General features: G+C 22.6%; 3 protein-coding genes across 3 annotated transcripts; all 3 read right to left on the bottom strand. All coding sequences in view use genetic code 6, as the record gives it.

Moving 5' to 3' along the window:
* Positions 1 to 2,862: 2,862 nt before the first annotated feature.
* TTHERM_00677990 (kinase domain protein) lies at positions 2,863 to 6,277 on the bottom strand (the record flags this gene model as incomplete). Its single annotated transcript, XM_001027775.2, has 2 exons — positions 2,863 to 5,035; positions 5,769 to 6,277. The coding sequence occupies 2 exons, from the start codon at positions 6,275 to 6,277 to the stop codon at positions 2,863 to 2,865; spliced, it is 2,682 nt and encodes an 893-aa protein (XP_001027775.2).
* A 2,227-nt stretch (positions 6,278 to 8,504) lies between these two features.
* On the bottom strand, positions 8,505 to 11,509 carry TTHERM_00677980 (hypothetical protein; the record flags this gene model as incomplete). Its single annotated transcript, XM_001027774.3, has 4 exons — positions 8,505 to 8,510; positions 8,569 to 9,998; positions 10,504 to 10,888; positions 11,459 to 11,509. The coding sequence occupies 4 exons, from the start codon at positions 11,507 to 11,509 to the stop codon at positions 8,505 to 8,507; spliced, it is 1,872 nt and encodes a 623-aa protein (XP_001027774.3).
* Positions 11,510 to 11,512: 3 nt separating this feature from the next.
* TTHERM_000677979 (hypothetical protein) lies at positions 11,513 to 12,021 on the bottom strand (the record flags this gene model as incomplete). The annotated part of the gene is made up of 2 exons (XM_012801019.1): positions 11,513 to 11,607; positions 11,664 to 12,021. 2 exons carry the CDS (start codon positions 12,019 to 12,021, stop codon positions 11,513 to 11,515), a joined length of 453 nt encoding a protein of 150 aa, XP_012656473.1.
* Between the last annotated feature and the right edge of the window lie 1,373 nt (positions 12,022 to 13,394).

Raw genomic sequence — 13,394 nt, 5'->3', positions numbered from 1 at the left:
TTTAATTTTATTTTGATAATTTTTTATCGTGAATTAAAAAAATTCAGGCAATATACAACCAAAGTCTGTAAGTTAAAAATGTAATAAAATTAAATAGAAAATGCTTAAAATAATTAAAGAATTTTAAATACTAGAATGATGTAAAACATCTTTTCTTACTTGCTTTTGAATGTAATTAATTAGATATTTAATATATTTACAAGTAACATTATTTAAGATAGAAAAAAATTTTTTTTGTTCTAACCCAAAATAAACTGACAAATTGGATATCCCAAATCAAATAAACTATAACATAATTTTACGGTTTTTTATAAAAAAGTATGTTTATTTTACATACAAATAATTTAACGAATGCTATAATATTATTTTAATCTAGTAATTATTCACATAAAATAATTAATTTCATAGAGTTAATATACTGTAACATTATTTGAGGTCAAATATTATTTATTGAATTTTGTATTTTTACTTATGCTTTTCTTTAATAATTCGACGATTAAAACAAAACTAAAATAAAATTGATTGATGATATATTTAAAACCTAGCCAATTTTACACTGCGTCTCTTCTGAATTTAAGAAATATGCTACTATAACAACAAAAACGTTATAAATATCTATAAAAAATTAAAAATGTTTATTTTCTAATAGATATAGAGATTAACTAATATCATAATATCATATTAAATATGCAAATAGATTAATATTGTCTTTATAAAATTAAAAAACATGCATTTAAAGAAATAAATTTCTAATGTTTGTTATTAAGTATTAATATATTAAATTTTTTACAAACGGACCTAAGTAAATTTCAGGTTTTGAGTGATAGTATTATACTTGTTTGTGAAATAAGTCATCATCTATACTTTGTTGCTAAGTAGTAATTAGACAGCTTATATAATTCATTTTTTGTAAATAATTCAAAGTACATTACTGGTTTGGTTTTGAGTGTTTATAAATACTTTTATAAAATAATTAGTAAAAAGTATATAAAGGCTTTTATAAATTTCCATTTAATGTTTTGGAAGGAATTTATTTAACAAGAGATTTATTATTTTTATTAAGATCAAATAAGAATTAAATATTCATAGATTTTATAAATTTTAAATAATACCTTAAATACTCTTGTATCTTGAATAAAGGAGGGAGAAAGAAGTAAATTTTATTTTTAATTTTTTCCCTCCTCCTTATTTTACTATCCCAATAAAGAATTGCTTGTTTATTTGTTTTTCCCAACACTAGTATTGTATCTATTGTACATAAATAAATTTTTTTAATTTTAACATAAAATAAAGCTAATAAATATTCATTTGAAGAAAAGAAGTTAGTTTATGGCTTCATAAATGTTGTTAAATATTTTAAATGATTATTTTCTATAATAAAAAAACTAAAATAATCTTACTAATTTTTAGTAGTAACTCTAAATTAATTAATTAAATTTATAAAAAGTAAGAATTATTTTCCCCTAGTAAAATCGATATAAATAGCTATTTTATTTATTAAATGATAATACTTTAGTTCAAAAAATCTAAATAATTTAAAAATAAAAATATTATCAATTAAAATTGCTTCATAAAATAAAAGTGTGTTCAAGTGTGTATCATATGATACAATTTAGAATAAATTAATTCATAGTAAATAAAAATAATTCTTTCAAACCAAAGATTAAAATTTTCAGATATTTCTTTCGTTAAATTTTCTAACACACACATGCACGATAAATATTTCAAACCAAATTCGAGCTAAATTAAAATTTATTTTTATGATAAAAATATAGTAATTAATTAAATAAATAAATAAAAATTAAATATTGTAAGTTAAATTCTTAAGTAAGTAACATCATTCTATAGATTTTAAAATTTATATTTTGATTAATCTATAAAATTAACAAAGTCCAACGCTTTTTTTAAGAAATTTATTTATGGATAGAAATATATTTCATATTATTTGAGAGCAGGTTTATAATAATAAAGTGTCATTATTGTAAAAGAAAATGTTTGTTAATAGAAAGATAGATAGATATATATAATACATAATAATAAAAGAGGACATAATAAAATATATTTTGATTAAATTAAATGAAGCATATGTGAAATAAATTTATATTATTTGTTTAATTGCTAATAAAAAGAATAAAGAAATTGAGTAATTACTTTTCTTTCTAAATATATTTCGTATTAAAATTAAATAAAGTTTAAAGTGTTTTGTTTCAGAATAGATTTTTATTTTAAATTTTTATATTTAAAAATAAGAATTCTAAACTATTAATTTCACAGTTTAAGATGTTGTTATATAAAGTTAGGTAATTGTTTATTTTAAATTTGTTATTATTATTATTAATATTATATCTTTATTATTCATTGTTTGTTTAATTAGTTTTTTATCTTCACTTTTTTTATTTTGTATTTTTTTAACTATTTGTAAATATTTTTTGTAAGCAAGCATTCTATTCATTTTAGTGCAGAAATTTAGAAAGTAGTTTATGGATTTATTGATTGATTGATTGATTGATACAATGAGTATGAGAGATAGTCGTCCTGTTTTTTTAAATAGGCAAATTATTTTAAAATAGCTAATTTGTAAAATTTAGTTAAAATTAATATTTTTAGTCAAAAGAACTTTAAATATTTTGATATATTTTGGAAGATAAATTATCTCAAATTTGATTAAGATATTATTTTTCAAATTAGAATATTTTGGATTGTTTGTTTGTTTGTTTGTTTAACTTATAAGAGAAAGTAAGTTTACTTTATGGACAAATATTTAAATTGGTTTTATTAAAATTATGTTTAAATTTATTGGTGGTGGTTAATAATTAATTTTTGCAATATAAAAATTTTGGTTTTTTCAATTAAAATAATATCTCAATTTTTCTTTAAGAATGCTCTTTTTATTGGCATGATATTAATCATTATAGGATAATCATATAACGATTCTGTAATGTTTTCTCCTATGAAGGATGCCTTAGAAGTTTTGGTTTTGAAAGATTTGTAAGTTGATTCTTTGACTTCTGTAATTGGTGTAAATTGAGTTTTGTAGTTTTTTATATTTCTTGTGTTGCTATTGTTTTCCTCATCTTAATGTTCTTTTATTTCTTCTGCAGAGGCATATTGCTTATATGAGTTTCCACTGTTAAACATACCTTAGTTTTGCATCTTTTGGCTTGAAGTTGTTTAGCTTTACTTTGAATTATTTTCATTATGTTGTTGTGAAGATTTTTTGCCATTCGTTTGCCTTCTTGGGGAAATTTACTCACTATGCTGATGAAAATTACCTCTATCATCATAATTTTCTTCATGCTTTACATAGTTATCTAAGGCTGAGTGTGAATAGCCATTTTACTGATGATTCATAGAGTTACCCACTTGATGCACTTTCTTGCTTTAGCTTGAGCTATGGTCATGAAATCTATTCAAATCTAGCTCACCAATGTCCAGTTGACTTTATCTAATAACAAGACTTCTTGTTCTAATGTCTTTTCTAATATCTGAAGTCGTCAAAGGGCTTGCATTCTTATTAATCATGTCTCCTGAGAATTGAATACCCCCTTCATCTACTATATCATCGCTATCAGATCCTGAGTAATTATTCAATTTACTAGTTCCGGTTATCGATGTGACAGATAATGAAGCTACATCTTTTGTTGGTACAGTTAATAGATTATTACTGTTTCCATGCATTTAATTAATTGCATGTAAAAAGCTGTTACGTTTTTCATGCAAACCGTTTCCGATAAGAGTACTGCTATTAGGATTGTTTACAGGACTATTGTTAGAATGTTGTAATCCATTAATAGAATTATTTTGTGAAGAATTAAGCTAGAAATTAGGATGATTATTTAAGATACTAACACTGACTTCTCTATTATTAATTTAATTATTCGAACCTTGTTGATGATTTCCATTTTAGTTTATAATATTAACCAAAGTGCTTCCAGCATTTTTGCTATTTTTTTCATTATTTATATTTTTTTCCAAAGCACTGTCATTAATTGCATTAGTTTTTGATTCTCCTCCAAATTTTCCTGTTTCAGGTGAGTGCAAAGCATTAACTAAGCTTGTATTCTTTTATGGCCCACCAGGAGGTGATATATTATTAATGTTACCAATTTGATTTTGGCTTTAAAGTTATTTAGAAAATTCTTATGAAGCCGAGGCTTGATAATTGTTACTTTATTATGTTTATTATTGTTATTATTATTGTTATTATAGTTGTTATTGTTATTATTATTGTTATTATTATTATTATTATAAAATTGATTATTTTTTATGGTCTATATTTTATTTGCTATGAGAATTATGGATATTTTCTGTTTGAATGGTAGCTTTTTGATTGTTTTAGTTTTGTTTTTCATTATTTTACAAAGCGCTTGGAATATTATTTTACGAAGTAATTTTCTATACCTTTTTGTTTTCTGTTATTTCTCCCCCTCCAGCAGGACCTCCTGCTCCACCAGCGTTATTTTAATTCAATAATTCTTTAGATTGGAGCTTTTATAAAGATTATTGCTATTAAAATAACTGCTACTATTGCCGTAGCTATTACTGTCGCGATGCTATTTCCTTCTGGCTTGTCTGTTAAGGGAGATCTTGGGGTGTTTGAAATTTTTTGCGATGGCGATAGTCTGGCAAGTTTTCCCAGTCAACATTTTAAGACTGGATTTCTAGTTTTTTATCAGTAATAACCTTTTTGAATAGGGCTTTTAGTGCTGCATAATTTGGCTGCTCAGTGAATTCAAGCTTTTTGACCATTCTTAGATACTACACTAGTTCGTTTGGGCATCCTTCACATAATTGCTCGAGAGGATAATTCATTTTCATGTTTTTTATTTTCTCATATTTTTCATCTTTTGTCTCTGCGTATATTTGCTACCATGGAAGTTTTCCTCTAATGAAATAAAGTAAAACATATCCAAGAGCTTCTAAATCATCTCTTCTCGATTGTTCAAGTCCTTAGTGAGCATTGATACTTGCATATCTAGCAGTACCTATCATTCCTTTCTTTTCAACCACAGGAATATGATTTCCTTCGCTATCCCTATATAATAGATTTGAATTTTATTAAAATAAAGATTAAAAATATTCTTTTAAAATTAGCTTGAAATATCCAAATTTATTTAACTTAAAATATAATAAAATAATTTATGCTATTAGATTTTGGAGGATATAAAAAAGTTAGCTATCTTTTGTAAATATTTATATAAACTCTTAAATAAATCTATCAAATAAACAATCAATTAATAAAATTTTGGATGCTTATTTTAAAAAAATTGTCTATTTCTTTGAATTTATTTTTATTATGTAAAAATCATCTTAATTTAGCACATTAATTAATTAAACAAATAATCAATTGATTAAATACAATCAAAAGCCAATCACTCTTTTTGTTTTTTTGCTTGCTTATCCATTTAATGTATATAACTTTTGTTGCTTTTTTTATCGATATTACAAAAACTCGCTGTTTATGGCTAAAAATAGACTGATTTAAAATAATACCAACATAAAGTCGGTTTTTTTACAATCTTAACACAATCTTCACTTATTTTTAATATTATTCTTGCAGTGAAAGTATAATTTTGCTAATATTTATCGATCTTATTCAACTTATTTTTTTGGTTCTATTAGGAAGGTATTTTAGCACAAACAAAACTAAATATTATTTCTAAGTTTTTCGCCTATGTAAATTAACATGCATTTTCAGTTGAATCAAATATAAAATGAAAAGGGGTGATTTAAAAGATAATATTAATTGTTAAATAAATAAATCTCACTTGTAATATTTAGCCAAGCCGAAATCTATCAAATAAACCTGATTAAAACTGCGATCTGGTCCGATTACAAAATTTTCTGGCTTTATATCTCTGTGTATTAGATTGTGATTATGCAGGACTTCTAATCTAGTAATCATTTGTTCTGCAATATTCATACAGGTTGCTAAAGAAAAGCGTTATCCACATTTCTTTAAGATGCTATCCAAATTTTTACCTAAATTAGTCATAACTACATAATTATAATCTTCATCTTTGCCATATGTTATCATTCTCGCATACCCAAATTCATTTTTTAATTCCATCATTACTTTAATTTCTCTCACAAGCATGCTTGAATGACGTTAATTTCTTTTTTCCATTTTCATCGCATAAACTTCTTAATTCTCTAAATTAATGCATTTAAATATCATGCCGAACGAGCCCTATCCTAACTTTTCTTCTAATCTAAATTTATTCCCCACGATTGATCCTACGCCAATCCCACTTGAAGAGTCTTCAAAATTATTCATTTTAATTTCTTCTAAACCTTTATATCAACTAATCTGAAGATTACTTTTCTTCTAAAAGTATAAACTATCTGCTAAAAAACAAAAATGTTCAAGGAAGGAAGCAAGTAATTAGAGTTATCCTTCAGTCAATAATTTAGATATTTTCTTTAATTTTAGAATTTCTATTATAATTTTTGGTACTATTTAATTATACAGCTATATATAATGTTGTTAACTAAACACTTAAAAGCCTATGGCTTAACCCTTAAAGATTATTTGTTTGTCAATCAATCAATAAATTAACTATCTTTTTTTTATTTAATTTTATAGTTTTTGATAGCAAATCAAGTACTTTCTCCAAAAGAGAATATAAAAATATCTGCTTAAAGGCTACCTTATTCTTTTTCTTTATGCTGCTTTAAAGAACTTCCTTATTAATGAATGACTTGTTTGCTTACTTACTTAATTAATTAATAAATAATATTAATTTGCTTTTTGCTAATCTCCACTTTTCTTCAAATTAATTATGCGTAATTCTAATGAATTTAATTAAATTATGATTTACCAGTATTAACATATTATCAGACCCCTTATTGAAATTTCTATTAAGCAACAATAATTAATTGTCTAAATGCAATCAATAATAATTATTAATTAATTAAAAGTTTATTTAACCCTTAGAAAGGAATGATTTAAATTTTAAGATAGATTTTCATATGCGGAATCTGCTTTCAAGATTTTGATGAGTGGTTAAATTACTGTCCATTTATTTATTGGCTAGCTTTTGTGGTTAATTAAATAAAGGCTATGCCAAAAAAGGTAACACCAAATTAAGTTATAGTAGATTGATTCTACTTTTTTAGAAGATTAGAATAAAAATATTTAATTGTTAAAACGCACTCATTCATTATAGCAATTATCATTTAAGATTTTTAATATTAAATTTGACTATTACAATTTGAGCTTTTAAATTTTTTCATCAATATTATTTTTATCTCAATCAGACAAATTTTTTATTAGTCATTATTCTATTTATTTTAGAAAAAACATAAATAAATAGCATCTAAAAATTATATTTTAACATATTATTTATTTATTTCCAAAAAGTTTATTGAAATTTAGTTAAAATATAATTTAATATTAAATTTTGTAATTCAAATCAGATGAAAATTTAAAAAGCATTTAATTAATTTATCAAAAACTAAAAAATTTCAAACAAAAGATAGCTAATAAATATGGTTTATATACCTATCTAAATACTTCTCTTGCAAATAATATGCCATATTTTAAATAAATTTTTAGATTTAGATAGTTCAGATATTAAAAAAAAGAATTTTTTATCATGCTTAAAAAAATATTAATTACTTTTTTTAACAACTTAATTTACAATCAATCAATCATAACATTTTTATAATTTTTTTTGGAAATAATTTATGATTAAATTTAATTACAAACTTAAAAAAATTTACTTCTATAATTAAAAATTAAGTCTATAAAAAAACCAAAATTATTTATTTATTCATCTAAAAATTCTTACAAGAATAAATTAACTGAAATAAAATATCATCAAAAATATATTTTTTTAAGTATTATTGTTATTAATTAAATTTTTGTTAATATCTTCAAAAAATCTTTGAGATTGCTGACATAAAAATTAAATATTTTTTAGCCTAACATAAATAATATGATAGATAATTAATCCAATTCAAATCCTGTAAAATAAAAATTAAAATATTTTTAAGTTTAATATTTTGTAAGAATAGTTGGTTTGCAAAGATAAAATGTAAATTTGATAAAATGATAATAAATATTTAATATAAATTTCCTAACTATTTTAAGTAAATTTGTTGTAAAAGCGAAAACGAAGACTGGCAATCATTTAATGTTTTGAGAAATATATTACATAATATAAAATAAAAAGGTAAGTTTGTTTGTTTGTTTTTTTGCTTATTTATTTATTTAAAGTTAAATAATTTATAATATTTTATAATTTATATTATTCATTATTTTTAGAGAATTTATATTTATTTATTTATTAATATATTCAAAAGTATAAAGAATAAAAGAATGAGACTATCTACTTTATTATAATCTATAGGTACATCAAAACTCCATGTTCATAATTAAAATAAATCAGTACTGTATTTATTTATTTATCTATCTATTTATCCAGCTATTTTTCTATTTATCTATTTACGTATTTATAAACTAATTTATATTGAATTGTTAGTTTTTTTGCCATTTCACTTCATTTCTATTTATTTAAAAAAATCATTTTAATTTTGCATTTTTTATAATAAAAAAAAACTTACACATAATGGACAGCGGATTGATGAAAATATTTGAGGAAGAAGATTCAAACATAACTTATGGTAAGAGTGACCACAGTCTAATGTATGCTGCATCTAGTCTTAAACATTTTGTTTGCAGACTCCACACATTTTATGGGAAGAAACATCTTCAAGTTAGAGAGAATGGAGAAACTCTTCGTTTTCATTTAATTTATGATAATTAGATATTCTTTTTGCATATAATTTAAATCGGGTCCATTGCTAAGTATCAAGGAAGTAACTCCAATTTTAATGGTTGTGAGTAGGTTTTCTAAGAACTTCTTTTTAGTCTAGTTTCTTCAATGTTTAAGAAGAAAAAGATATTTACCATTTTGGTGAAGATTTTTTTTTTAAGTCTTATATTCCTGTGTATGCGAATCTACATTAGTAGAATCCGATTTAATGGATTTAAGTATTTTGATTAGATTTACATTGAAGACATGATAATTTTGAGTTTTCTGTTAGATCGTAAATTCCAATACCTACATTTTTTACTGCTCTTTTGCCATTTAACTTGCATTGTGAATTTTTACACTCATATTCTATATTGATACCAATTAATACCTTTCTGTAAGGCTATTCATCTTTCTTTTTTAACTAAACTTCTTAGGTGGAAGATCCTTATTAACTGTTATCTGATGGCCAATACATTTCATTTCCACTAGCAACACCGTTTACTTATGATCCATTCATTATTGGGGTCTTTTCATCATCCATATTTCTGATCGCAAAGAGTTAGTCATGGCCGTTTAAACCTAATTTTTCTTCATCTAATAGTGGTACCCAGCTTTATGGACTTGCATTAAATTCTTAAGTGTTTATTCTGCCTTTAGATTGTAGAGGAGAAGCATTGCTTTAATCTTCGATTATTTTATACATAGAGCAAGCATTTATATTTAAATTAGGATCTATCTTGCACAGCTCTTTTTTTACATCATCTATGGTCATAGATGCAAAAACTAACTATTAAATCCATGTAGGATTTCCTTGATTTTTAGCAGAAGGTGGAAGCTAAACTTGTATGTAGTAGGGTTCCTCAAATATTTCCTTAGTTTTGAAGTAAGCAGGAAAACAATCCTAATGATATTACAGAGACTTCTGCATATTTTACATTCCAAATAATAACTCTAGGCTAATTGCATCAGTAGAGTATTGCTATTTTATATATTTCTAAGCTACATCAAACAAAGTTTGGGTTGATCCTTATTGCTGAGCTTAAGAATGCGATATCTAAAGAATGAATGATTTTGAAGTGTCGCTTCTGCATAAGAATAAAAATTTTTGCATATCTGAATTCTACATTTAGTCTTTTGTTCTCACAACATACTACTAAATAGATGCATCTACAATTCCTTCTTTGAATTCCCTTTCTTATGTATCAAGTCTAGCAGCCTTTTATGAACCTAAATCATCTAGAATTAAAAAAATAATATTTAAATCCATTTTAAATTTAACTATGGTTAGAACTAAAAAATTACAAAGATTAAATAAAATTTTAAAAATAAATTCAATCATTTATTAATTATAATTCAAAAAAATCTAAAAAATTAAAGTAATTTTCTTAAAAATTTCAATTAATTTTAAGAAAGTTAGTTGGATAAGATATTAAAAATCTTGTTAACATTTGATAATAAATTTCAAAGTGTTTGCTTTGAATGTTAAAATTTATTATTATAAATTAAATCACTTAAATTAAATTTTAAAATTCTTCTTATTTAATATATATGCTTTGCTTATTTATGGTTAATGCAACAAACTAAACACTTGCTTTCTTTCTTTCTTACTTAGTTATTTACTTATTTACTTACAGCTCAAATTAATTAAAAATAAAATGACTATTTATGCATTTCCAAAATATAGAAATAAGTTTGTAAATTATTATTTATTTATTTAGGAAATTAAAATGATTAATTTTACCTTTATTTCCCTATATTATTGTCCCAGGTCTTTAATGCCCATTTAATGAGCTGCTCTCCATCATTGAGGGATTGATAGCTTGGTTAAATCCACCACTATTTCTGTGCTAAACTGCATAGCTTGAAGGCTATATATTCGTTCCACTTTAAACTACACTGGGTTGTATATTTGTGTTACTAGGGATATTGCCCACACTATTTGGAGTATTTTATTTATGCATGGACTGCATCAAAGGCTAATTGTTTTCTTGTGAATCAAATTAATTAGTATCCTCTCTTTTTGTTTCTCCATGAATCTAAGATTGATGATTAACGATATCTCCTTTACTATTAGCTTTTGAATTTGTATTCCCATGGTAAGAACTATTTTCGTTTTATGACTACTACTAATAATTTTTATTTAATTTTATAAATTATAAATTTTCACAGATAAACTATATTTAGGCATTCAAAATTAATATTTTAAAATAATTATTGCAAATTTTCACTTTGAGTATTATATGAATTAAAAAAGTAATAGCCGTTTAATATTACAGTTGCTACTATTTCCATTCTATTTATTGGATGGATTGCTGATTGATTGATTCATTGGCAAATAAAAATTATTCCCTTTTTTGTTATTCGAAAAACGTTAAATTGTAAACAAGCTAAATAATAGCCATTCAAAATACAATGCTAAATATATTTATGAAAATAAATATATTTTTTGCTCATGAATAACCTGCAAGAGTGAATATATTTATTATGATTAATTTTGGCTACTTTATTTTGCATATTGTATTACTAAAACACTAATAAATAATTAATAAAGAATTCGATCGAAGAGACTCTGTTGGCTTATATGAATATTAAAAATACAAGGGTTCAGCTAGCTGGTTATGATTCATAATTATTCAAAGCTATGATTGCAATAATACTAGTTATTTAAAGAAAAAAATGAATTGTACAGTAATTACTTCATGTTCTTTTTCTTGTATTTTATCAGGATATGAGCAACAATTTCCCATTGTTCACTTTATTATATTTCTTTTAGAATTTTGAATTTAAAGAGTGTGCGATTTTCTTTCAGCTATTCCTTAAAAAATTGGTTGTATTTAGTTGAGTCCTATACTTATTAAAACAATTTTAGCTGCTGCTGGATAATTTTTAATGTTTTTATACCAAAGTTAGCTAATTAATGGATTTTTTGCTTTACTTTCACAAATGTGAATATCTATCTAGTAATCAAGCTTTTCTCGAGTAAATAATTAGATTTTTTATTGTAAAATGGTTAGAGCTTTGCTTATTGATATTAATGGATGAAAACTAGGTATCTATGCCTTAGTTAATTACTTCTATGTTGACTTTGCTTGATCTAAAAATGTAATTCTCTAGTTGCAAAATCTATTTAAAATATGAGAGATCTTTACTTTTTATTACTATATTAATTGCTTTTGCTATTTATTTTCGAATATTATTGCTTAAAATCTTCAAAAGCTTTCTTAATTTTTTTGATAATAAATTATATCAATTAAATCATTCAAAAGAGTCAAAAATTTTTACATTCAATAACAAAATAAACAAATAGATTAATTAATTAATTATTTAGATAAATATAGAGAGAGATAGATAAATAAATAGATAGATAAAAAAACAAAGAAAGAAACCTTATCTTTAAAAAGCATACTTTTTTATTTCCATTTTTATTTTTATTTTTGATTGTAATACCAAAGAAACAAATATTAATTTATTGCAGAGCTACTGATTATTTTTTATTTTGCTAATTGGTAAAAGAATAACTTCAAAATTTACAGCCAACCACTTTTATGTAATAAAATTGTATGACTGTTTTTTTTATTATTGTTAAATTTAGTTACACTATTTTTTTTGTATTTTCATTATGATAAAATAGTTTAAAATATCTATTTTCTTTTTCAAGTTACTTTTTACTAATATTAACTTTCTTTTTATTATAAATTCTATCAAATTACTCTTTAATTCACAAATAATTTGCATTGCAAGATAAATTTAGAACTAATTTTTTACCTTAAAATAAACTAGATAAACATAGCATTTATTGAAGGAACTAAAATTCTAAAGTAATAATGGATGGACTCTTGTTGTGATTTCATTGTAATTTGTTACTCTAAAAATTCTATTATTTCAAACAAATGATTTATATATTTATTTTTTGTGTTATCCTCACTCAATCAAAATATAATAATATATTGTATTTAATAATATTTTTTATTTAATAACATTTTTAAAGTAATTAATTCTAAGAATTCTTACTTAAATCATATGAAAAATTTATGTTTTATTATTTTATAAAACCAAAAAAATAATATGGCCTATCAACTAGTTTTTTATTTTATTATTAATCAGTAAGCATATAATCTAAAAATACTTTTAACGAAATAAGAAGATAGGTTTACTCTTTATTTTAAATATTATATTTAATTGTTTCTTTTTATCAAATCTACTTACAAAATTTTTTAATAATTATTTATTTTATGTATTATTTAATCTTATAGTATTTTCTTTTTTAAAATGATACTTATGAGTAAAAAAAAAATGTTCTGTTGATACAAAAACTGTAAATTATATTTCTATAAATTTTAATACTTATTAATTAACTCACTACAATACTATTAATTTTTAATGTTCTATTAAAAGTTAATTAAATTAATAAAAACTCAATATCAATATAATATTTTCAAAAGTATTTGATCGATAGATTCTTAAAATAATTTTAAAAGCATTAATTAGTTGCTTAAAATATTTTCAATAAGTTTAAAATCAAATATTTGCTGTTTTTAATAAAAATTTTTTTCATTAAAAAATTATATCTCAATTTATAATAAAAATAAATTCCTTTGTAATTTATAAATAGATTGATTTTATTGTACTAAT

This window comes from Tetrahymena thermophila, assembly GCF_000189635.1.
Source record: "Tetrahymena thermophila SB210 genomic scaffold scf_8253823, whole genome shotgun sequence".
Taxonomy (NCBI): domain Eukaryota; phylum Ciliophora; class Oligohymenophorea; order Hymenostomatida; family Tetrahymenidae; genus Tetrahymena; species Tetrahymena thermophila.
This window is presented reverse-complemented; position numbering and strand designations above follow the sequence as displayed.